The 26436-nt window shown below is 45.9% G+C and overlaps 1 protein-coding gene across 1 annotated transcript in view; it reads right to left on the bottom strand.

Moving 5' to 3' along the window:
- Positions 1-758: 758 nt before the first annotated feature.
- Positions 759-26436, bottom strand: part of LOC115477950 (steroid hormone receptor ERR2-like) — a 55700-nt gene continuing 30022 nt past the window's right edge. The window contains 4 exon segments of the mRNA XM_030215104.1: positions 759-1003; positions 2000-2269; positions 20748-20909; positions 23041-23066. Of these exon segments, the coding sequence (XP_030070964.1) occupies positions 759-1003; positions 2000-2269; positions 20748-20909; positions 23041-23066 (703 nt within the window).

A 26436-nucleotide genomic window follows, 5' to 3' on the forward strand; every position in this document is an offset into this window, starting at 1 on the left:
TCAGCTCTACAGGCTTTCTGGAGTTACCACCTCACCCCAGGTCAGCCCAACAGGCAGATCCAGTCCTCATTATGCCTTGGGACAGGCCTGTATTTCTACTTCTCAAAAGCAATGGGCAAGAGAACAGCCTGATCAAGTGACTCCGAGTGAGCTGATGACCCTATGGAGCTGAAGAGGTGCTGGGGTGGGCCAGAAACAGAGCCTGTATCTATTAGATTTTTTTTACTGCTAAGTTCATACCTGGGACTTACTCTGTTTTTCTGAGGTGCGAGGGGTAGGGGAAGAGTTCATCTAACATTTTGCTCAGAGTACACATATATTAAAGTATTTTCACACATTAATGAATCTGCAGTACTGATTGTAAGACAGCAAGAGGTCTCTTCGGATTGTCCCATTGCACTTCTTCCCTAGCACAACATCCCAGTCACTGGTTCCCCCGTCAGTGGTTCAGCAAAACACAAAGCCCTCTTCTGAGAGGAGGAAGGGTGAGGGGCACCCCTGCAGCTGGCAGTGCTGGCGGGAAGCCAGGAAAGATATGTTCCTGCAGCTCTCTGTCTGATGCAGGATAGCTGGAGGCCGGGTTTCACACAGGGCTCCCCTTCCCTCCTTTTATTTGGTCCCCCCAGCTCTCGCCTCCTCAGCAAACAAAAGTGAAGCAGCTGTAATTACAAAGCTCCCTCTGTTCTATGTAGGCTGAATGTTGGATAACCCCTCTCAGCCCTGGGGGGGAGGGAGGGGTGGAAGTTCTTCTCTTGGGATCACACCTTAGCTTCCAGCATCTCCAGGAAGAGTTTATGCATGGGCACTTTTCCTTGCACTTTGATACTGCAGAAGTGCTGCACAGCTTTGGAGGCTGTGTGGCGCAGCAGAGGCAAACTCAGCAGCAGCTTGCCGGCCCGTCGTGGCTCGTCCTGGTGCTGGCTCAGTTCGTAGTCCTGTAGGGCCTCATGGAGCAGGTCCTGCAGCTTCTGCACAGCCTCGGCATCCTCTATGTTCATGGAATCTGTGGAGAGAGTTGAGGGACTGTTCAGTACTGTGTCCTGCAAAATCCTGTTCAAGTCTGAAGCTTTTCAGGGAGCTTGATGCCCTGACTCCTTCCCCTGCCCTTGTTAATACCTGTCCCGAAATGTCTCTCAAAGCACCATATGGAAAAAGACCCTGCCTGGTCCCTCAACAAATGGGTCTCTCATAAAGGCTACGAGGAAAGAATGGAATTTTGATCACTTGACTGTCTGTCCGAGCATGCCGACAGGAAAATGCCAGATGCTCCATCACAGGGGGTGAACTCCTTCCAGGGCATCTGCTACTACCAAAGCTAATATACCTAGAGCCCTAAAAGGACTTTTAGGCAGGTTTTGGACTTCTGCAGTGTGGGGGTGGAATTCCCCCCCCCCCCCCCCCCACCCCGATAATCAACCTGCGGAGCTTTAGCTGTCTGCCACTGGTGTTAAACCCAGAAAATCAATGCCGGGCTGTTTCTGTTGACCAGCATTGAATATCCAGTAACTGCTAAAAAGTTAACTGGTTAACCTTTTAGCGGTTAAAGACGGCACGGCTATTTATGCGGTCCTATTGGCTGCTAAACCTATCCGGTTAGGCACTGAATATTGACGCCTAACTGGAGAAGTTGCGTGATATAGCCGGTTATGCGCTAGGCACTAACCTAAGCCACATTGAGCCTGCCATGAGTGGGAAAGTGCGGGGTACAAATTAAAAAAAAAAAATAACCAGCAATATTCAGTGGAGATAACCGGTTATCTCTCCTTGATTATTAGCAGATAGGTGCCGATATGCTAATTAACTGGTCAGCAGCTCTGTTTGGCCAGTTAAATAGCTTTGAATATTGGGGGTCTCTGTCTCATACTGAGACTCAACGCTATCACCAGAGACTCACCACTAAACAGGAGCTGTCATTTGACAGACTGACACAGTAAAGCTCCACCACTAGGCTTAAGACTCCCCAACCCAGTTTTCTTACAGAAGTCAGAAGATGAATTACCTGAGTTGGTGAGAACAAGGGCCTTGAGTGTGACAAACTCTTCCTTGTCCACTCTGAGTTTCTTGTATCTGCGCACAAGCTGTAGGATGGCAAGATAGAGCTCCAGCAGACCTGTGAGGCGAGAGTGCTCCTCATCCATCACATAATCCTCTGCATACACCAGCTCATCCTCATAGGGCAGAGAGCGGTACGCGATGCCCAGGATAAGAATCTCCATCCAGGAGCTCTGCAGCAGACTCATCTGGTCCCCCAGCGACAGATGGGAAAAACCTGAGGGGAAAGGTCAAAAAGAGACAAGGTGACCATGAGACAGTCTGCTGTGAATGTACGTTAGAGCAGGAGTCTGTGTGGGTGAACTGGTTAAAAGATAGAAAACAGAGTTGGGATAAATGGTCTATTTTCACAGTGGAGAGCCCCAGGCAGTGGTGTGTGGTGATCCCAACAGTATACCTCCAATGCCAACAAAAACAATAAAAGGGACTCAACAACCCCCGAAATATCACCTGTCACTGTAACAAAAACAAGAGGGTCTCGGTGATCCCAACACCATACTTTCCACTCCAACAAAAATAAGAGGGGCTCAACAACCCCCAAAATAACATCTGGGGCTCAACAATCCCAACACCATATCTCCCACTCCAACAAATCCCAACTCAACAATCGCAACACCGTACTTTCCACTCCAACAAAAATAAGAGGGGATCGACAACCCCCAAAATAACATCTGGGGCTCAACAATCCCAACACCATATCTCCCACTCCAACAAATCCCAACTCAACAATCGCAACACCGTACTTTCCACTCCAACAAAAATAAGAGGGGATCGACAACCCCCAAAATAACATCTGGGGCTCAACAATCCCAACACCATATCTCCCACTCCAACAAATCCCAACTCAACAATCGCAACACCGTAATTTCCACTCCAACAAAAATAAGAGGGGATCGACAACCCCCAAAATAACATCTGGGGCTCAACAATCCCAACACCATATCTCCCACTCCAACAAATTCCAACTCAACAATCGCAACACCGTACTTTCCACTCCAACAAAAATAAGAGGGGATCGACAACCCCCAAAATAACACCTGACACTCAATAAAAAGAAACCCAACAATCTCAACCCATCTAAAACCAGAGGAACTCAATAATTCCAACACCATACCTCCCATTCCAACAAAAATAACACAAGAGGCTCAACGATCTCAACAGCATATTTCCCACTCCAACAAAAACAACAGAGACTCAGCAACCCCAATAAAATAGCTCCCACCAACACAGAAACAATAAGGACTCAGTGGCCCCAATACAACAGTTCCCATCTCCACAAAAATACCATCTCTATCACTTCCTAATCTTCTTTGCCCCTGCACGCTATGTCCATCTGCTTCTTCCACTCTCTGCCACTCTTTGTGCTTACTTCCCCCCATGCTTGATTCCCATCCCTTCACCCCACATTCCCCTTTCCCTTATCTTGCAGAAATAGGTAAAGACTTTGAATCTTATTTGATTTATTAAAACACAAGGCAGTGTAAAGATTCAATAAAATAATAAGAAAGCATAAAAGAATGCCAAATTTAAGAGTAAAAGAAAGAGAACAAGAAAGTAGAGGCACAGTTAGGAAGAAGAGACTGCTGAGCTAGTGGATTCCCAGAAAGCCGTCTGGTTCCAGCTCAACAGAGGAGGCCTTTTCAAAGAGATGCGTTTTCAGAAGTACCTTAAACCTGGGAGAGGAACGCTCTAAGCAGATAATGGAAGGTAGGGGATTCCAGAGTGATGGAGCAAGCCAGAAAAAAGGCACGAGCTCGATTAGATTCATAGCGGGCTTCTTTCAGAGAGGGAAATCACAGGTGATTAGCATTGAGGGAGGGGAGAGCTCTAGTTGGAGTATAAGGGATGAGGAGAGACTTGGTCTGCCAGATTCTCTGGCTCTCATGATTCCACCTCCACTAAGATTCACTGGTTCAGCAGGTTTTTATTTTGACTGCACAGGCTGTTGACACTAAGTGTAGGGACAGCTAACTGTTTGCTTGTTTGGACAGTTTTCGTGACAATTATTGTTTGCATTGCACTTTGGCATGCAGAACTTCAGTACTCTGCAGAATCAGGTGTCCCTGCTCTCAGGGATCCCAAATCTCCTTTACTACTACTACTACCATCGAACACAAAATGATTCTAGTGGTGCAAATGGGGAAAAAGACCCACCGCCCCAAGCAGGCGTCTAGTTTCCAATTATTCTGAAAGAGAGGAGCCAGTGGATGCAGAAATCTCCTCAGAATCCATCAGATCCTCCAGATCACGTATGCTGGGGGCTACTCGACCACTGTAAGAGGCTTTTCCTGTAGGAGGTGCATGGCCTCTGTTTGCTTTTGCAAGGATGGTAGACATAGTGAGTGAAAAAATATCAAATGGAAAGAAGACACTGCATAAAACAGAAGACACTTGGGACCAAAGCGAATAGAAAAACTAAATGATCAGACAACAAAGGTAGAAAAAAGTATTTTATTCAGAATTTATTAATTGGGATATGTCAGCTTTTGGAAATGTGCATCTGTGGTATTTTGCATGTAAGTTTCAATTTTTCTGGTATTGCTGCCTGCTGAGTCTGACTTCTTGAGGTAACTTTCCAGTTCAGTATTTTGCCTTCATATCTGTTGTGTCATGTGTTTTTCATGTGTGATCAAGGTGCAGTATTCTGTTAGTGTGTAGTATTTGCAGCTGTGTACTGGTGTTTTAGAGCCCGGTGTAATTACAGTGCTGCCTTTCCACACATAAGGTTGTAGCTCGTCCTGTCCTTGGAATTAGTGCTGTTATGGTTTGGTAAGGTTATGAGTGGGTTTTTCACAAGTTTGTGTATAGTGTTTTTCAGTGGAGAGATTGTGTGTTGGTCTTACTGAGGTGGCACCAAAACATCAGAAAGGGTTTTAGAGCCTAAATCATGACACACTACCTCTTGAAGGATCTACATATAGAGCTTATGCATTTCTAAGGTCAACACTGGTATGGTATGGGAAAGGGGGTGGGGAAATACTACTGGAGAGGAAGAAGGAGTGCTGGGTAAGTAGGAAGGAAGGAAGGAAGGAAGAAAGGAAGAAAGAGCTGGCTTGATATCTCATACATGGCACCCAGTCATAATAGCCCTGACAAAACAGCCTTGTAACAAAATAACCCTTGACATTTCACACCCTAACAAAACAACCCTTTACAAAATAGCCCCTTAACGAAACAGCCCCCTAATAAAAAATAACACATCACAAAAAATATAATTACAACTGAAATCTTCACTGATAAAGACGCCTACCAGCATTCAATTGCATAAAAGCATATATAAATAAACACAATTCTATAGCTACAAACTGGTATTCATGATCTGTTCTGCTATTTATTTATTCGTTACATTTGTATCCCACATTTTCCCACCTATTTGCAGGCTCAATGTGGCTTACAATTTTTCCGACATGACTTGTGTCATTTCAGAATACATGTACAATTGGTAATATAAATGGAACATGAGTATTATATAAGTCGAATAGAAAGGAAGAAAATATACCCAAGGTACAAAAATAAACAAATGGAATCACATATTTACAGAAACTATTCTTCCATCACCATGCTAATTTAAAAAATAAAACCCAATATTATCATCATTTTCATAGTCTTACCAACCTTATCCTGTTTGGCAAGGTAAGATTATTAGGAAAAAATGCAATGCCATATTCTGGGCAGCCTGATTGAGCCCTTTTGTCAGGGGGCTATCTTGTCAAGGGTTATATTGTGGGCCGGCCGTTTGGCTGCTATGTCAGGGGCTATTACGTCGGGAGCTTTTTCTGTTTGGAGATTTTTTCTCAGGGCTATTTTGACCAGCTACCCTCATACATATTCATTATGGTTATTCCCCAAAAAAGCCAGCTCTTTCTCCCTTCCTTCCTCCATATTAGCATATTCATTTGCATATATACCTATGCAAATGATATGCTAATATGCCCCGCCGCATCCTTTGCCCCCCCCCCAAATGAAACAGTCAAACTACACCCATGGTCCAACCTCTGTAGTAAGTAAATTAATAGAAAACCTGCTAAAACAGAGAATAGTGAGGTTTCTGGAATCCAATGGATTGCAGTTCATCAGGCAGTATGATTTCACTAGAGACAGGTCTTGTCAGACAAATCTGATTAATTTCTTTGACTGGATGATCAAAGAGTTGGCTTAAGGGAGAACACTAGATGTGGTGTACTTAGATTTTAGCAAAGCCTTTGACACACAGTTCCATGTAGACGACATATAAATTCACTGAGTGCCCTCGGTATGATCCCTAAAGTGACTGACTGGGTTAGGAACTGGTTGACTGGAAGATGACAGAGTTGTGATAACTGAAGCTCACTCTGAGGAAAGGGATATTACCAGTGGTGTGCCGCAAAGTTTGGTTCTTGGGCTGGTTCTTTTTAACATTTCTGTAAGCGATATCACTGAAGGGCTGTCTGGTAAGGTTTGCCTCTTGCGGATGATACCAAAAGCTGCAATAGGGTGGACACCCCTGTTGGTGTGGATAAACATGAGGCAGGACTTAGAAAAGCATGAAGAATGGTCCAGAATTTCACAGCTAAGATTTAATGCTAAAAAATATTCAGAGTCATGCATTTGGGTTGCAAACACTTGAGGAAGCAGTACAGTTTAGGGGTGAAAGAAGAGCAAGATTTGGGTAGAAAAAGTGATGGCAAAAGCTAGAAGGATGCTTGGTTGCATAGAGAGAGGAATGGCCAGCAGGAAGAAGGAGGTAATGATGCCACTGTAGAAGCCTCTGGTGAGACCTCATGTACATTACTGCGTACAATTCTGGAGACTGTATCTTTAAAGTGTTGAACTGAAGAGACTACAGACACTACAAAACTCTGCAGCCCATTTCCTTTGCCCCATCACATGTTTTGATTGTGTTACCCGGCTATTCTTATGCCTTCATTGGTTGTAGGGAAAAGGGAACCAGAGAGTTACCTACAGAGTCCTTTTCAAGAACCTCTGCTTAGTTCGTAGAGCTTATCGTACGGGTCTCCCTTCTTGCCTCTTTTCATTTACCATTCATATACACCATCCAGATCACTCAGATCCCTTGACTCTCACCGTTTGGTTCTCCCTTCTCCTAAAATGGCTTATTTAGAATCCACATTCTATTTCCTTGGCCCGAAACTGTGGAATGATTTACCTCCTTTCAAAAGATCTAAACCCTCCTTTAAGACATTTAAGTCCTTACTCAAGTCAAAACCTTTTATTTCACGCAACCTTTTGGACACCAGCATGAGAGAGCGAGAGTTTGGATGATATACCTATGATTGATTTTTAATGGAGTATGTTTGTTCTTGTTATGATTATGGCTTTCCTATTGCATATTGGAGTTCCATTCTGTACTTTACCTTTTCTTTATTTATTTATTGGGATTTATTAACCGCCTTTATGAAGAGATTCACCCAAGGCAATTTTTTTATTGTTCTATTTTATTGTAAACTGCCCTGACCTGCCTGTTCAGTAAGGATGGTATATCAAATTTTAATAAACATGAAAAGATATAAACAGGATGGAGTCAGACCAGAGGGCAGCTACTAAAATGGTCAGTGGTCTTTTGTCATAGTGTTTGAGGACTGACTTAAAGATCTCCATATGTATACTGTGGAAGAAAGGTGGGAGAGGGGAAATATGATACTGTAGGGGTATTTCCCTGTGATCTAGCCTATGCTGGTCTGGGCCTATACAAGCCTATGACATCTTGGTATAATAAGATGGCTGCTGCAACATCTCTGTGTCAGCAAGATCCAGCTTCAACTTGTGGAAAATCACTGACAGGCTTGCTAAAGCCAAGGACAGTCTGTGTTCTAAACACCCCCTTCTATCACCCTGAGAACGGAGTAGGGAGGCAGACATGGCTCCAGAAGTTACCATTCTCCAAGGTCACAAAACAAAGAACTCTTCTTGCCATGTACTGAACTGGACAAGATCCTGATTGGTTTCTACCGTCACCTGACCGAGAGGGACGGGGAAAGCGGGAACAGAAGTGAGTCGGAGACCCTTGGAAGAGGGGCAACTGGTAAGAGGACCTGAGAGATCCAGCAAGGCTCGGGGGGAGCCAGAGACTTTGTATGATACCAACATCGTGACCTGCATCCTGGTGCAAATACCTGTGGCAGAGATATTGGCTCTGATAACCAAAGGAGTGACGGGAACCTAAGTGGGCTAATAAAGACCTGCACTACAAAAGACACAGACAGCTAAAATAGCGTCTGGGGAGATTCTGCTCCGGTCTTATCTGAAGCCGTCATCACGACAGCGTGGTAAGATCACAGTGATATATTTCCTGGTCTGGGGTTAGGCAGTGGTTTTATCTAAGTACGACTGGTTTATGTCAGCTCTTGGTCAGAGAAAGCAGCTAATGTGTATTTTGCATAAGGTGTGATAAGTTTCATAAGGATTATTAGGTTATCATTTGTACTGTTCTAATCATTACCGTACCTAGTCTCAGGATAATCAGAGTGTAAATAAACAATATATTTTGGTAGTGCTCATATCAGTAAGGGATATTTTTATTGCATAAGCTAGCGCAGAGTATTTCTATTTTCTTATCCATAATAAAGCTAATATATATATCTATCAGCTGTGTCTTTCTTTTTCACTCTACACACCAAAACACCTGGAGAGGTGCCAGAAGCAAGATTCCTGTATCTCACCCTAGACAGAGCTAGTGAGTCTGTTAGGCAGACTTATGCATCAGGGAATCTTGGTATAAGTAATCTGTGGGTACTTGTTGCCCTAGGTATTATTTATCTCACCCTACAAATGGGAGCTCGTGGCGGGATCTCAAAGAGCTGAGGAAAGAATCCGTTTGTTTTTTTTCTGTAGAAAGAAAGAAATCCTAGCTGTATAGTTCTGAACTTTAAATTTCTCTCTCTGTGTGTGCACTGGAAAGTGTCTGTGAAGCGTGCTATAGACACTGGTAGTCGTAAATCTGCTGCTTCTGCCAGCTTTACGACCTAGCAGTGAGATAAGGTTTTTTTTTTCAGTACTAGTTGTGTTACTTGCTAGCAGCTTTCAGTTCTTCAGTATGACGTCACCTAGCAATATGCTCTCCGCGCTAGAAGTCACTGTTTTTGAAGTTTTAATTAGTGCAAGACAGTCTAATAAGGCAGTACCGGAGTATTCTATAAACTCTCTGTTGAAATTGTTTAGGAAAAACTCGCCTGAAAGTCACAAGGCATATGATTTTATATTACATGCAGTGTTGAAGGTTAAAAATAGATTGACTGTGGCAGCACTAGTGGAGCTCGGCTGTACCCTACTAGCTAAGAACGAAAGTGCAGCTTGTAGTACCTTTGACCTCCAAACTGAACTCCAACAACTGCGTGATGAAGTTAATGCTCTGAAAACAGAACGATTGGATTTACAATTGAGGTTAGAGAGCATCACTTCTCAGGCAACGGCTGGAGGAGGGGAGGGTGCTGCAGGTCCACAGGGAAATGTTCCATGTTCCGCTTGTGCAGTGTTGAAAGAAAAGTGTGCAGCCCTAGAGAAAGATAAAGAGCATTGGGAACTGACCGCCCAGTCCTTGGAGAAGGATATGAGGCAGAAAAACGATTCCCTTGCTTCTAAATCTTATCAATTGGAGGAGATGATGCAGACTTTAAGTTTGCAAAAGAAAGAAGCTGATCACTTTCACTCCCGGCAAGAGCAAGTGAGAGAAACATATGAGGATAGGATTATGGCCTTGAGTAGGGAGTTGAAACAGGAAAAAGGGAGTGTCAGCTCTGCCCGGCAGGCTTGGCACAAGGCAGAAGAAGGACGGGTGGAGTTATGGGAGAAGAATAATATGCTTTCACTACAGTTGTCACAGGCTCGGCAGGACAGAGAGATGTGTGTAAAGGCATTAACCCAGTATAGGACAGAACTAGATACGGTCCAGCAGGAGGTATATGACTCTATGGAAGAGGCTACTGCTACACCCATGGAATCACAGAATAGGGCTGACTCTAGGTCGCCCAGTCCTATGCTAGAACAGTTCAAACTGTCTGAATGGTCCCCGAGAAATGAAGTAGAGCTAGAGCCTAACCCTTGTCAGTTGACAGCCCCACCCCGGTACAGTAGCCTAGTTCCTGAGACCTTAGACAGCATGCAGGAGCCTAGGCTCCGCCCAGTGAGGCCACAGAACACTGTGCAAATTGATGATGTTAACAGGACAGTTGCACCTAGGCCCCACCCAGGAAGGTCACAGCTTATTGTGACACCTGAGGAGGGCACCGGTACAATTGGGCCTATGCTCCGCCCAGGAAGGGCGCAGCTCACGGCACCTCTTGATGACATCAGCAGCACCACAGCACCACTGTTTACGTCCCCTACTGGAGAGCAGCGGAACTCCACTCAGACACACAAAGTCATTCCTTTATCTAGGGACCAGTATTCACAAGTAATGAAAACACTTCGGGCGATGATTACACTTTTTAAAGAGTCTTCTGAGGTGACAATCTACGCACATCTGGATAGCGTGCATGACCTTTTCAATTTCTTACAGGTTCAGGCCGACTCAGATAAAAGAGCTTTGCTACAGTGGACGTTTGCGACTGAGTGCCAAACGTATTTAAAGGCAATTTTGGCTGAGAGTAATGATTTCTCCACCGTGGAACAAGCGTTGAAAAAGCGGTATGGACTGTTTGCGGACCCCACCGAGGCCAAAAGGGCAGCATATAATATGCGCTGCGGGCCGAATGAGAGTCCACATGAATGGTCCTATCGCCTGAGGCGCACATTTTTCGATGGGGGGGCGGACCCAGAGGCCAAAGAGCTTGAGTTTGGGGAATTTAGGAATCTTTTTGTGAAAGGTCTGCCCAATCGAGTGAAAATGTCTCTAGCAGGAAAGAAAAGTGAACCTTTTTCCCTTCTGCTAAAGCGGGCGGAGGAGCTTTTTGATATGTGTCGCGAGCAGCCTGATGCGGCGACCACCCAAGTAGTTCCTAAGAATCGCAGCAAAGTGGCTCCACCTAGTGTTTGTGCTGTTACATCCACGCTTTCTCTGGAAAACAAGATGTCAAGTCCTTCTACACCCGCCCGGGTTGGCAATACCCAATCTTACCAGCAAAAGGGCACCACGCCTCCGACTGCGCCGGAGGGCCAACAACAGGACCCGAAAAGGAAGCGTTTTAACAAGAGACAGTGGGCAGCGGAAAAGATCCGGACCCAACAAGCACAGATTGAGCAACTGATGGCGCAACTTCAACGAACAAATCCTGCAGCCGCACCCCACCCATCCTCGTCACCGAACAAAGGAGGCAACTTTCAGAAGCCCAAAGAGAAATCTTCCGGGCCAATTACAGGGCCTAGGCCGAGTGTCAAGTCCGTTGAATTACTGGAAGATCCGGTTTCTTGTGAGGAAGACCTGGCATGACTATACTCGGACCCTCCTTCACCAACCATCATGTCCACAGTTCATGTGAATGCTTTGTCGTCCAACAGTGAGGAGTCCTCCATGACCGATGCTGATGCCCAGCCCTCTAACCCGAAAGGGCCTCTCTTACAGGACTCGAATGAGGAAAACAGGTATTTTCTTGGTAAACTTATTCCTAAAGGGTACAGATATACCTTAGCTCTGTTGATTCAACAGAAATTTTCCTGTCAGGGTCTACTGGATACCGCCTCAGAGGTGACGTTGATCACCCAGGGCATGTTTCAGAAACTTGAGGCTTTTCTGGGGGGAGGTGGAGAGGCGCTGCGTGTCACCCCGTGTGACTTGTCACTGGTGGCCTATGGCAATCAAAGCATCGGTACTGTGGGACGGGTTTGGCTTTCCTTGCAGTTCGGCGAGTTGTTTGTCAAACACCCTGCTATCATTACTACTGGTGCTGGTGAAGAATTCTTAATTGGGAACGATCTTCTGAAGAGATTGCAGACTGATCTGGATTATCGCCATGAAGTCATCTGGGCCCAAGTCGCAAGTCCCCTCCCATATGGGAAAGTAAAGCATATGAGCAGAGTCAGTGGTTCCAGCTCCGTGGGGCTTAGGGATTCCCCAATTCTAATGAATTTCCGGAAGTCAGAAGACCCTCACACCTGGGAGCTCCAGTTGTGTGGTGCACCAGGGGGGGATGAACAGCGTGGTGAAGTTATCCGCGTCCAAACGGACCGGATAGCTGACATTGTTCTCCAGGATGACAATTTGGAAATTGTTTTGACTGACTCGACTCATACCGGTGACTCCCCAGATGCTGCTGCCGAGATAGCCCACGAGGCCTCTGTTTCCACTTCCAGTCCAGACTCACCGCATCCTCGCAAGTTGATGGACATTCAACAGAAGGATGATGCTTACACCATTCCTGTCCAGATAGCTGACATCCAAACACTCCAGTCCACGTTGCTGTTGCCTAGTGACGTTTCCTTCATCAGTGACACTCTGTTTTATTGTCTTCGCAAGTCTGTGCAACTTCACTTCAGTAAGTGTTCGCCCACTTCTGTGCAGGTACCTGGACAAGGTGCCAAGACGCTCGTGGGACTGTGTAGCCTTCCTTTGACTGTGGGACAGAAGTCGTTCACCCACCACTTCTCTGTTGTGAGAGGCCTACCACAGCCCTTATATCTGGGCTCCGATTGCCTTGTGCGACTGGGAGTTTATGTGGATCTGGTGAACCTGGTCTTGTGGAGTAGACTTGATGGCAGCCCAGTGGAATCTGAAGTAACGCCTGTTAGCTTGAAGTCTGGACAGACCATACCCCAGGTCTGTGAAGTAGTCTGTGATACAAATGTGACCATTCCAGCTAGAGTGAGGGACTTTTCCATCAAGCTCCGTCTTGCCCAGGGACAGCGTCTGTTGGACAAAGTGGTGTTCTTCAACCCTCATGCTCATTTTCGTGACCTAGGGCTGTCCACCGGTGTTCTGCCATGGTTAGAGGTAATTGGTAAGACTTTTCACCTGTTAGTCACCAATCCACAGTTTGATGAAGTGGAAGTGTCTGCAGGAGACCCTTTTGGATTTCTAGTGGGAGACTCTTTTCCTGATGTCGAGGTAAGTTTGCCCATTGTTGGCAGGCTGCCTTCCTCTTGGAACACCTGCCAGGGGGGGGAGACACCTGAATGTCTGTTCACCTCTCCCAGAGGCCTCATCTCGCTGGAGTTTGTTTGGCCATATGATGCAACGGGTTCGCAAGTGCAGATGGAAGACGACTACTTGATTTTGTCCAGAAAGATGTCTTTACCCCAGAAGTCTAGAGTGGTGAATGCGGTTGAAACTTCATCTCTGCAGGAGGACATTGAAGAGCAGGTGGAAATTCCAACCAACCAGCCTTTCTCAGAGTTTGACGCTATGGTGAAAGACCAAGTGGAAAGAGCTAATCGGACCATCATCACCATTCTGAAGAAGTACGTGTCATCCTCAGGTAAGGATTGGAACATGAAGTTACCATTGGTCCTCATGGCCATACGTGCCACACCCCATCGGTCTACAGGAGTGTCACCTTTTGAGATGATGACAGGTAGGGAAATGATGTTACCAATTCATTTGCTTTACAGGACTAATGATGTGAACTTGTCCAGTGCTACTTCCTCTCATGAGTATGTCACCCATTTGCATCAACATTTGCAAAGTGCCTTTGCCTTTGCCCAGAAGAACTTGGAAAGTAGCGCTAGAGGTAGAAAAGCCTACTATGATCAAGGGACTACCTCCAAAGAGTACCAAATTGGCAACAAGGTATTCTATTTCAATTTTGCCAGAAATAAGGTTAAAGAGAAGAAATTTCTGCCCAGTTGGCATGGTCCTTTCCCTATAGTGGAAAAAGCTTCACCTGTGGCTTACCAAATTCGCCTCAGAAAAAATTCTCAAGGTGAAGATAACCTTAAGTGGGTCCACATCAATCAGTTGAGACCATGTCATCCCAGTCACTTGGTTCCAGATACATGCATTGTTGAAATGACACAAACTAACCATGAAGCAGAATAGCTTCGTCTTCTTTTGTTTTTCAGCTACAAAGAAAAAAACAAAACCTTGAAGATCCGGTGCAGTTGCCTAACAGATTGATCCTGTTTCCGTTCTTGATGTCGTTCTTCAAGATGTTCCTGACGCCCTGCTTCCTAATCCATTGGTGGTTTTCAACATCCCTTCCCCTTGTTCCTCATGATTTCCATTGTTTAGTCATGACTGTTGGAGTTTTTCTTTGGCCAAGAATCATTCTTCTTGTTGGGGGGGGGAATTTGTTTGGTTTTATTTTTATTTCAACCGATCCAGTGTTCCTGACAGTGAAGTTTTGGATGTGTGTTTGTTTGTTTTTGGGACATTTCATTGACTTTCTTTTTGAACTGTGTCCAATGCTTATGTTTGAAGACTTTCTTCATCATCACCATTACGTGGACCATTTTGTTCCTGTTTGATGTCTTCTTGATGTGAGAAGTTGTCCATTCACACCTCATTATTCATCACGGTCCACCCTATTGACTATGGTTTGGACATTATGTCGTTTTACAGTCTAAAGACTCTCATATCATTGACTTTGTTAGACTTTGTGGAGGTCACCCATGAGTAATTCTCCACGATGCAACAGTTTTAGTCTACTATCATATTAAGGACTGATTTGCTTATGCTTTGCCATGCATTTTATAATAGTATGATAATTGATTTTTGATTATGTTTTCATGTGGTAGGACATAACTGCTAACACCCTATGTTTGTTCTAGTATCAGTGATTTGCTATTTAGTTTTGCTATACTTTTGAACATTGCTATGATTTCATAAAGTATTTGAATTATTTGCTTCCAGTTATCATTACCAGAGTGTTAGTTTTGAGTTACTGACATTTACAGTTCTTAATTTTTGGTCCTGACCATGAGTCTTGATGTCAACCCGTCTAGCTGTATTATTAGTTAGGTTGGAGAAGGCTTTTACTCCTTTGTAGTAAATTCCATCTCCAAGGGGGGGAATCTGTAGGGGTATTTCCCTGTGATCTAGCCTATGCTGGTCTGGGCCTATACAAGCCTATGACATCTTGGTATAATAAGATGGCTGCTGCAACATCTCTGTGTCAGCAAGATCCAGCTTCAACTTGTGGAAAATCACTGACAGGCTTGCTAAAGCCAAGGACAGTCTGTGTTCTAAACACCCCCTTCTATCACCCTGAGAACGGAGTAGGGAGGCAGACATGGCTCCAGAAGTTACCATTCTCCAAGGTCACAAAACAAAGAACTCTTCTTGCCATGTACTGAACTGGACAAGATCCTGATTGGTTTCTACCGTCACCTGACCGAGAGGGACGGGGAAAGCGGGAACAGAAGTGAGTCGGAGACCCTTGGAAGAGGGGCAACTGGTAAGAGGACCTGAGAGATCCAGCAAGGCTCGGGGGGAGCCAGAGACTTTGTATGATACCAACATCGTGACCTGCATCCTGGTGCAAATACCTGTGGCAGAGATATTGGCTCTGATAACCAAAGGAGTGACGGGAACCTAAGTGGGCTAATAAAGACCTGCACTACAAAAGACACAGACAGCTAAAATAGCGTCTGGGGAGATTCTGCTCCGGTCTTATCTGAAGCCGTCATCACGACAGCGTGGTAAGATCACAGTGATATATTTCCTGGTCTGGGGTTAGGCAGTGGTTTTATCTAAGTACGACTGGTTTATGTCAGCTCTTGGTCAGAGAAAGCAGCTAATGTGTATTTTGCATAAGGTGTGATAAGTTTCATAAGGATTATTAGGTTATCATTTGTACTGTTCTAATCATTACCGTACCTAGTCTCAGGATAATCAGAGTGTAAATAAACAATATATTTTGGTAGTGCTCATATCAGTAAGGGATATTTTTATTGCATAAGCTAGCGCAGAGTATTTCTATTTTCTTATCCATAATAAAGCTAATATATATATCTATCAGCTGTGTCTTTCTTTTTCACTCTACACACCAAAACACCTGGAGAGGTGCCAGAAGCAAGATTCCTGTATCTCACCCTAGACAGAGCTAGTGAGTCTGTTAGGCAGACTTATGCATCAGGGAATCTTGGTATAAGTAATCTGTGGGTACTTGTTGCCCTAGGTATTATTTATCTCACCCTACAATACACATGTGTCTGAGGATCTCAAGGCGGCAAAACAATGTGAGAAGGTGGCGGCTGTTGCCCGAAGAATGCAGCAGAAGGAAGAATGTGTTGATGTCCCTGTACAAGTCATTGGTGAGGCCCTACTTGGAGTATTGTGTCCAGTTTTGGAGGCCATGTCTCTTCAAGGACATAAAAAGACTTGAGGAGGTTCAGAGGAAGGTGACAAAAATCATACAGGGTTTGTTCCATATGACATTTGAGAAGAGACTAGAGGATTTGAATATGTATATACTAGAGATAAGGAGAGAGAGAGGTAATATGATACAGATATTTAAGTACTTGAAAGGTATTAATAGACAAACAAACCTCTTCCAGAGACGTAGGGGGTGGTAGATCTAGAGGACATAAATCAAGGTTGCAGGAAGGTAGACAGGACTAACATCAAGAAATACTTTTTCACAGAGAGGATAGTGGACACCTAGAACACCCTTCCAGGACAGGTGGTAGAGTCAAAAAATATGAGCAAATTCAAAAATGTGTGGGATAGAGACATGGGATGCCTAAATAGAAAAAAGATGGAAATACAACAGGGCTGTTGAGGTGTTATGTTGGACCAGAGTGGTGGGAACTAAGGCTGAAGCCGGACAGACTTCTACAATATGTGTCTTGCAAATGGCAAAAGACTGAAGATGATTTGCCAAATCCAGCATGGAGGAACTAAGATCGATGCCAGACAGACTTCTACAGTCTGTGAGCAGCAAATGCCAAAAGACTGATGACGCTTCGCCACCTCCAGCATTGGGGGAACCAAAGCTGATGCTGGACAGACTTCTACGGTCTGTGTCCTGCAAATGGCAATAGACAGGTGAAGCTTTGGCAACTCCAGTGTTGTAGATCACTTTATTGTCATGTGCTCTGAGTGAGGGTGCTATGAGTTCAGGGGGAGAGGAAGAGGAAGGCATCTTGACTGGTAAGTTGAATACTGTCAGGAACTATTTTGGGTAAGGGGATGATATATAATTATAACCAAGACTCCATCGTGTTTGGCTGCCTATCTGGTTGGCATGATGGAGACCTGCCAACCAGTGATTAAGCATGGGTGGCAGTGGCCTGCACAGAGTGGCAGGTACAGCTCTGTCCACCTTGTTGGGCAGACTGGATGGACCGTGTTACTATGTAATTGAAAGGAAGCTCTGGAATGAGGGGGCATAAGATGAAAGTGAAAAGGGGCAGACTTAAGAGTATCCTTAGGATATGTGTGGCACATGTCATTCAGGCTTTAAGTTCTGCCAATAGTCCGTTGAACCTGTCTTCCATGGGGGTGTTGAGGTCTTAAACTTGGATATATCTATAGCTTGTCTTGATAATGGTATGTTGAGCAAGGCATGGTGCTTGCACTATTGAACAGGGCAACTGTTCACCCCTTTCTGAAGAAACCTTCCTTGAGCATGGATAAGGTTGAAACATTTCAACCAATTTCTAACGAGGTTTGTTGCTAAAGTGTTGGCAAAGTTGGTGTTGTTTCAGTTGAATGATTTTGTTGAGCAGTTTTCTCTTTTGCACCCTTAGTTTGGTTTTTGATCTAAACATAATACTCTTGTTGACAATATTGGATGAGATTCAATGCAGTTTTGGACAGGGTAAGAGTTACTTATTGGGAAGGTGGTAGAACGAGAGGACATGAAATGAGATTGAAGGGGGGCAGACTCAAGAAAAATGTCAGGAAGTATTTTTTCACGGAGAGAGTAGTGAATGCTTGGAATGCCCTCCCGCGGGAGGTGGTGGAAATGAAAACGGTAATGGAATTCAAACATGCGTGGGATAAGCATAAAGGAATCCTGTGCCGAAGGAATGGATCCTCAGGAGCTTAGTCAGGATCGGGAGGCGGGGCTGGTGGTTGGGAGGCGGGGATAGTGCTGGACAGACTTGTACGGTCTGTGCCAGAGCCGGTGGTGGGCAGCGGGACTGGTGGTTGGGAGGCGGGGATAGTGCTGGACAGACTTGTACGGTCTGTGCCGGAGCCGGGGTTGGGAGGCGGGGCTGGTGGTTGGGAGGTGGGGATGGTGCTGGGCAGACTTGTGCGGTCTGTGCCGGAGCCGGTGGTTGGGAGGAGGGGCGGGTGGTTGGGAGGCGGGGATAGTGCTGGGCAGACTTATACGGTCTGTGCCCTGAAGAGCACAGGTACAAATCAAAGTAGGGTATACACAAAAAGCAGCAAATATGAGTTATCTTGTTGGGCAGACTGGATGGACCGTGCAGATCTTTTTCTGCCGTCATCTACTATGTTACTATGTTTTGCTGTTGTGGCTGCGTTTGATACAGTTAATCATGGGTTGTTGCTTCATCATCTTTGATCAGTATTTCAGTTAGGTCTTTGGTTGGTTTCGGTCTTTCTTGGAAGGTCGCACTTTTCAGGCAGTTCAGCGGGCTCCTATATCTTGTTGATTGGAGGTAACTTCGGGTATCCCACAAGGTTCCTGGTCAGTTATCGGTTTTATGCCGATGATTTGCAATTTTATTTTTCCATTCCTCCTATTGTGGAAGATGGCGTAAAATTGGTGGAGACTTATTTTAAGACAGTACAGGCTTGGATGGGAGCTAATGGTTTGGCTTTAAATGTGAGCAAAACACTGGTGAGCAGTGCCCTTATGCTGGGTTTCAGTTTGGTTCTGTTTTTGTTCCTGTTCTGCCCTCTATTCATATTTTGATGGTGATTTTGGATGTACTTTGACTTTCGATAGTAGGTAGCTGCGGTGATTAAGGCTGTGTTTTTAAAGTTGCGGCTGGTATTCTCTTTCTTGTGAGAATTTCCGGACCATGCTTCAGAGTTATGTGGTGCCACATTTTGATTACTGTAACGCCCTTTTTCAGGTCTTCCATGTACAACTTTGTAGGTATTACAGGTTGCACAGAACTCTGCAGCCTGGTTGCTTACAGGTGTTAGTAAGGTAGAGCACATTACACCTCAGTCGCAGGGTTTGCATTTTTTGCCCATTGTGTGGCACATTGAATTTAAGATCCTTATGTTGGCTTTTACTACTACTACTACTACTACTTAACATTTCTAAAGCACTACTAGGGTTATGCAGCACTGTACAATTTAACATAGAGGGACGGTCCCTGCTCAAAGAGCTTACAATCTAAGAGACAAGTGAACGGTCAGTCCGATAGGGGCAGTCAAATTGGGGCAGTCTGGATTTACTGAATGGTAAGAGTTAGGTGCCGAACGCAGCACTGAAGAGGTGGGCTTTAAGCAAAGACTTGAAGATGGGCAGGGAGGGGGCTTGGCGTAAGGGCTCAGGAAGGTTGTTCCAAGCATAGGGTGAGGCGAGGCAGAATGAACGGAGCCTGGAGTTGGCGGTGATGGAGAAGGGTACAGAGAGGAGGGATTTGTCCTGTGAACAGAGGTTATGGGCGGGAACGTAAGGGGAGATGAGGGTAGAAAGGTAGTGAGGGGCAGCAGACTGAGTGCCTTTGTAGGTAAGAAGGAGAAGCTTGAATTGAATGCGGTATCTGATTGGAAGCCAGTGGAGTGACCTGAGGAGAGGGGTGATATGAGTATATCGGTTTTAAGGCACGATGATGCTCCCCTGGCCTTGGCACACAGTTTGCAGGCATATTGTCCTGGACATGCTTTGAGATCCCAGAGACAGGGTCTATTGATTGTTCCTTCATTTCACCAGGTTCATCTTCAGGAAATTCATTCGCGTGTGTTCCTTGTTGTGGGCCCTAGTCTGTGGAATGCTCTTCCCCTTGCCCAGCACAAGCACCTTCACTTTCTGTGTTTAAAAAACAGTTGAAGACTTTGTTGTTCTGTAAGGAGTTTTCTTGAAGACTTAGGAATTTGATTGGGTTATCAGTTGGGTTATGGGGGTATGTGTTGGTATATTTTTATTGTACTCCGCCAAGACGTTTGAATGGGTGGATAATAAATCCATTTAAATAAATATAGTTCTTCATGGAAAGGGTTGTGAATTCGTGGAATGGTCTTCCTGGTGGAAGTGGTGGAGACAAAGCCTGCGTCTGAAGACTGTATGTGACAATTACATAGGATCTGAAAGGGAAAGTAGATAGTCAGCCTAGGTAAGCCATTCGGTTTTTATCTGCCTTCATTTCTTTTGTATGACATTTTCTTCTTTCTTTCTGTTGCTCCTCCAGGACCTGTTCAGTCCCATCTCTCTGACCTGTGCCTGCAAGACTCACATGTTCTCATAGCCCCCTGCATTACCTCTTCTCTGCAGCTTCTGGGTTACAAGCTTCCTGCATTCCTGTAATTGGGATTGCACACCACCCTCTGAAGATGGGCTTCTGAGGGTGGTGCGCAGGGGGGACATATTCCACTATATATTTCAGATCTGTACCTTCACCACAAACACCTCCCCTAATGCCTTCAAAGAACTGAGCTGTCTGGATTTCCCTGCTCTGAAGGCTGCACATGCTGGGTGGGGTCCGACCACTCTGAAGTTCAGGACAGAGGAAAATATGCAGCGAACTTAACCATGGAGCTGACTCAGGAGGCAGCTAGTGAAGTCTAGAGCCTGCAGTAAACTAATCAGGAGAGGGGAGAGCAACGAGAAAGAGAGAGATGGAGGGGAGGGGAGGGATTGTTGAAGAGTAAAGAGATCAAAAGAGAAAGGAAGGTGTTTGGGGGAGAGGGGAGTTTGATGGCCAGGAAGCTATGAGGGCTCTGAGTTCTTCTCCCTTACCTGGGATGTGTTTTGCCCATCCTATGATCACCACCAGCTCACGGTCTGCCAGGTCACACAGGGTCGTCAGTGCTTTGATGTCGCTCTCCGGCATGCTTGGGTCAGCCATGGCGTAAATCTTTTCCGGCTCGGCCACCAGCAGGTGGGAGACGATCTTGGTTACTGCAAAGTGGAAGGAAGAGTTTTATAGATGCTGGAAAGCTGAGCTCTGAAATGCAGGTATTAGTGAGTTGAGTTTATATGTTTATGTAGCCCTCGGACTCTCAGCATTCAGCTTCCTCTCTTCTCTAACCCTTTCCTCTGTTCCTTCTCACCGCTTTACATTCTTGAAAGAATATGTACTGATTGTAAACTGCTCAGAAGCTCTCGATGGGTGGTATATTAAATAATTAATACATTGGGAAGCTTGGATGTGCCACAATTTGGGTTTCTGACAGGTACTTGTGACCTGGCTTGGCCACTGTTTGGAAAACAGGATACTGGGCTAGCTGGACCATTGGTCTGACCCAGTATGGCTACTCATATGTTCTTATGGTTAGGCGGGATAAAAATCCAAAGAAACTAAGAGGGCAGATGATCCGCAAGAACCAAAGTGGTGGAAGAAAACAGCAGATCAGGCAGGAAATCTTTATCCTAGTGTTTATTCACTATAGTAGATAAAATGCAAACAGAAAAGCCTAACACAAGTGTGTTTCACCCAAATGTGTCAGAAGCTCAAAACAACTAATAATAAAATAAAGATAAAAACATGTTAGTATAAATCATACAAATAGAGACTGAATCATAAAACCAAAATAACTTAAAAATACACCAAAACATGGACATGGAATTCAATTGTTATATTCAAATAATAAATAAATAAACAAAAATTGTAACATAGGTGTGTGTTTTGGCGCCTGCCGGGCCAGTTTTTACCGCGTCTGCAAAAAAAGGCTTTTTTTTTACGGGACAGGAAAAGAGTCTGCAGTAAAACTGAAACCAGCGCGCACCTAAAACTGGCCTGAGCCCTTAACGCCACCCATTGATCTAGCGGTAAGGGCTCACGCGTAGTGACCAGTCGGCATGCGCCGATTACCACCAGAAAGGCCGTGGGTGGGAGGAAATAAATAAATAAATCATCCAGGCATTATGGGCGCATGCCAAATCTGAAATTACCACTAGGGGAGTGCAGTAGCCTGGCGGTAGTCTCATTCTGGCAAGCGCTGTACGCACATAGAGTCTAAACGGCTTTGTAATGAATAAAGCATCAAAAATAGAGCTTTAACTGAGACCACAGGATACAGACGGGTAACAAGTAAACCCGGTCGAGGGGAGACATGATAGAGGTATATAAAATAATGAGTGGAGTGGAACAGGTGGATGTGAAGCATCTGTTCACGCTTTCCAAAAATACTAGGACTAGGGGGCATGCGATGAAACTACAGTGTAGTAAATTTAAAACAAATCGGAGAAAATGTTTCTTCACCCAACGCGTAATTAAACTCTGGAATTCGTTGCCGGAGAACGTGGTGAAGGCGGTTAGCTTGGCAGAGTTTAAAAAGGGGTTGGACGGTTTCCTAAAGGACAAGTCCATAAACCGCTACTAAATGAACTTGGGAAAAATCCACAATTCCAGCAATAGCATGTATAGAATGTTTGTACGTTTGGGAAGCTTGCCAGGTACCCTTGGCCTGGATTGGCCGCTGTCGTGGACAGGATGCTGGGCTCGATGGACCCTTGGTCTTTTCCCAGTGTGGCATTACTTATGTACTTATCTGAGCCGCTCTCTCCAAAGAATGGCAGCAGCAGTGCCGTAGCGAGGGCTAATGGCATCCGGGGCAGGTTGCCACTGCGCACCCCCCCCCCCGGTTGCAGCACGGTGCACCCCCCCTGCGGCGCCCCCCCCCCCCCCGGACCGCATTCTTACCTGCGGGAGGGCCGATCCGCCCCGAGTGCACGTCACTCGGAGCTGCGTCGGCCCCGCTGGATCCCTGCTCTCTGTGCCCCGGAACAGGAAGTAACCTGTTCCGGGGCAGAGGGAGCAGGGAACCAGCGGGGCCGGCACCCCCCGAGCGCGTGCACCCGGGGCGGACCGCCCCTCCCGCCCCCCCTTCCTACACCACTGGGCAGCAGCACAGCATTGTCGAGCAGATCACTCTGGCAGCAGCTCTAACAGTTCTCTCAGGGCTGCTGATTTAAACAGCTCCAACGGGGTTCAAAGGTCACTCTCAAAAACATTTTAACTTCTAAAATATATTAAGGGAGATCCTAAAAATAATTGCCACTCAAGAGTTAAAATACTAGCTAAAATCACGTGAGCCCTTACCACTAAGTCAATGGCTGGTGGAAAAGGCTCAAGCCATAAATAGGCCTGCGCTAGTTTTAATCTTTGCGCACTCCCATTTCCCAGCCCCTTAAAAAATGGCTTTTTTCCCAGTTGCAGTAAAAACTGGCCCAGTGCACACTGAAAAGATGCACCTACACTAACGCAGGCTACTTTTACCATGGCTTTGTAAATGGACCTCATGGGTAGATAAGATAGAGTAATTGGGGTAAGAAAATAAGGGATTTTTTATGCCATTGAAGTGATTACCTGTGAAATCCTAATCACTAACAATAAAGTGACGCTGGGGTTCTGAGGCTTTTACACTCTATATTCTAGTGTTAAGAATGTTCGTTTAAACAGTTATTGTCTTCTACTTTTGCTTTTCTGGCTGCTCGTACATGGAATTTGTTACCAGTCCAAATAAGGACTTTGACTGGTTATCAATTATTCAGAAAACTTCTTAAAACTTTTCTGTTTAAGAATTTTTTTTGTATGACTATGACTTTAGGTACTATTTATATGTTATTGTAATTCTCCATGATATCTATTGGATTTCTTAAACTTGTAATCCGCATGAAACTTACTGGTAGTTGCGGCAAGGCCGCCAAGAGACACAACCAGGCCTGGGACAGAACTGAACCGCCACATGCTGCCCCCCTCCCCCACACTCATGCCGCCACTCTTTCCCACCCGTCCCCTTACCTTTCTGTCTCTGCCTCCAAGCAGGGACTCAGCACTGGCAAAACTCTGTCTGCCTGTCTGCTCCCATGGTCTGTCCTCTCCTGCTTCTGTCCGTGCTGGGAGCTAATGCAATCATCCGGGTCCTTGGCGGCATGCAGGAGCAGAAGAGGACAGACCCAGCAGGCAGGCAGGAAGAAGCTTGCCAAGGCCGGGCCCGGGGAATTTTCCCCCCCTGCCCCTCCCCCCCCCCCCCCCCCCCCCCCCCCCCCCGTGGCCTTGAGTTGCAAACTATAAGAATAAATGTAATGTAATGTAAATTTTTATCAGCAGATAAAAGGAACAGCCGTGGGGGTGACTATGGCCCCCTCAGTGGCAAATTTATATGTGGATAATTTTGAGAAACAATTTCATATCATTGGGGCGAAGTGAGGAAGGAGTATCGTTAAGCCCAGAATTGAAGATGGCTCCACTGCGATCTGTTGTTGCTGCTGTAAGTACTGTGGCTATGCTAGCAAGGGAGGAAACCCCAGAAATGGCTCAGGGCGCTGAAGGAGCTCCAGCAGCAAGCTGAACCCCATGACTGATGTCTGCAGGAAGAACAGGGGCTGAGCTTGGAAGCACTATTGTTCCATTGAAACGGTCAGCGAACTCAGCCGTTGTGACCCTGGAGTCTCTATGGGAAGCCATTAAAGGTTTGGAGTCTTCCATTAAATCTTTTTTGCTTAAAATTGCTGAAGGTGTCGTAACCCAGGTCTCACTCCCACACCAACATCCTTGGGCACCGACTACCTCTCAGGGTTGGGCACGCTTGACCTGGGCCACAAACTATCAATTTTACTTTCTCTTGAGCTGGGCACAGGCCAGGGCCAGATAAAATCCGGTAAGCCGTAGGGTGGTAAACCAGGATTTACTTTACTTTGCTCTCTGTGTTAATCTGGGAATAAATAAACTTCACTCTGATGCAAGGAAACACTCCAGTCCAGGTTTTATAAACCAAATACAAACTTTACTTAAACTCTGCAACAAGCAGTTCATCCAGACTTCAGGTACATTCTGGAGACTAACAGTTCTTTAGGTATCCATCAAGTCAATTTGTACCCAACCAGATAAGACTTCGGTGTAAATTCAATAGTCCATTTGTAATTTCTATGGTATGTACATATTTACAACTCCACCAGTCCAATAACTATCCCGTAGGGTGAAAATAATCCAAAGCTGCCCCAGCTGAGCTTTCCCTCAGCTGCTGAACAAACTCCAAACCAGAGCTTCCTATCTGTCCTCGTCTCCAGAGAGTCACTTCCCTGGGCAGCTGTCTCTGGCATTGAACAGGTCTTCCCTGTTCCACTCCCGGGCTGGGTTGACCCTCTCTCCCCATGAACACTCCCCTTGAAGCTGGGTTTCTCACCACACATAGAAATCTGCCAGGAATTGCGTTACTGTATGCCAATATTTGACAGGGAGGAGTATAGCAGTGGGGGTTTACTACACTGTACCTGACCAAGATGATGAAACAGATTGTGAAATGCTAACAGAAATTAGGCAGCCTACCAAACATGGGAAATTTCAATTAGTCCAGTATTGACTGAGGCCCTGATGCAAAAAGCTTACCGTGCTTGCAATGTTTGCTTTAGACTAGTTGTAGATGGTCTAAAGCAAACATTAATTAGCATCTAATGTACAAAGGGATTCTGCATCCCTTTTACTGTTCGCCATAGCAGCTACCGATAACTCTATGCAAATGTATTACAAAAAGCTCATTAGTATTAAAATGAGCATTCCAAACAATGCACAGACGTTTCCGTGCACCGTTCAGAAAGGAGCATCTACCTTTAATGTCTCAAATTTACAGTAGGTCTGGAGCTGTCATTATGGGGAGCAGTGTGTTTGCACTATACAGTGCAAGCAGACTGGACCTCCCAACCCCCGTCCCCAAATCTTTAAGGTATCCCCGGTGGTCCAGTGGACCCCTTCCGGACCCTCACAACCTTGCTAAATTCCCTGGTGGTCCAGTGGACCCTTTCCTGACCTCCCTCTTCCACAAATCCCGACCCTCCCCAAAGAATTTTCCATGGTGGTCCAGCAGGCCCACCAACCCAACCAGATGGGCTAGACCCACCTAGTCACCACTAAGCCCCTCCACCCCTGTCCCCTACATACACCTTGATGTTGGAGGCAGGAGGACTGCCTCCTCCCTCCTGCCTCTGAGCCGGCCCACTTCAAAATGGCAGCACCCAGCTCCTGCCTGGTGCATCCTAGGATGCATGGTGCTTAGGCTCCTCCCAGTGCATCCCAGGATGCACCAATTAGGGGCTGGGTACTGCCATTTTGAAGTGGGCAAGCACAGAGGAAGAGGGGGAGAAGGCAGTCCTCCTGCCATCAATGTGAAGGTATATGTAGGGTTCTGGGGGGGGGTCTGAGGGGAATTCCACTACACCACCAGGGCCAAGCAGTGACTAGGGGGGGGGGGGGTCTGGCCCGGCCAGCCCGCCACGTAGGGTTTGTGGGCCTACTGGACCAATTTTTTTGGGGGGGAAGGGGGGTTGAAAGGGGTCCGCCAGACCACCGGGGATATTTTTACATGTTGGGAAGGGGTCCACCGGGGATTCTTTGGGATTGGGGGGGGGGGTTGGGAGGGGTGTAGGTACTGGCCATATGCACAAGATCTGTGGCACAGCTCTTGTGGGCATGTACCAGGAACACCCA

The sequence above is a fragment of the Microcaecilia unicolor genome, chromosome 9, assembly GCF_901765095.1.
Source record: "Microcaecilia unicolor chromosome 9, aMicUni1.1, whole genome shotgun sequence".
NCBI lineage: Eukaryota > Metazoa > Chordata > Amphibia > Gymnophiona > Siphonopidae > Microcaecilia > Microcaecilia unicolor.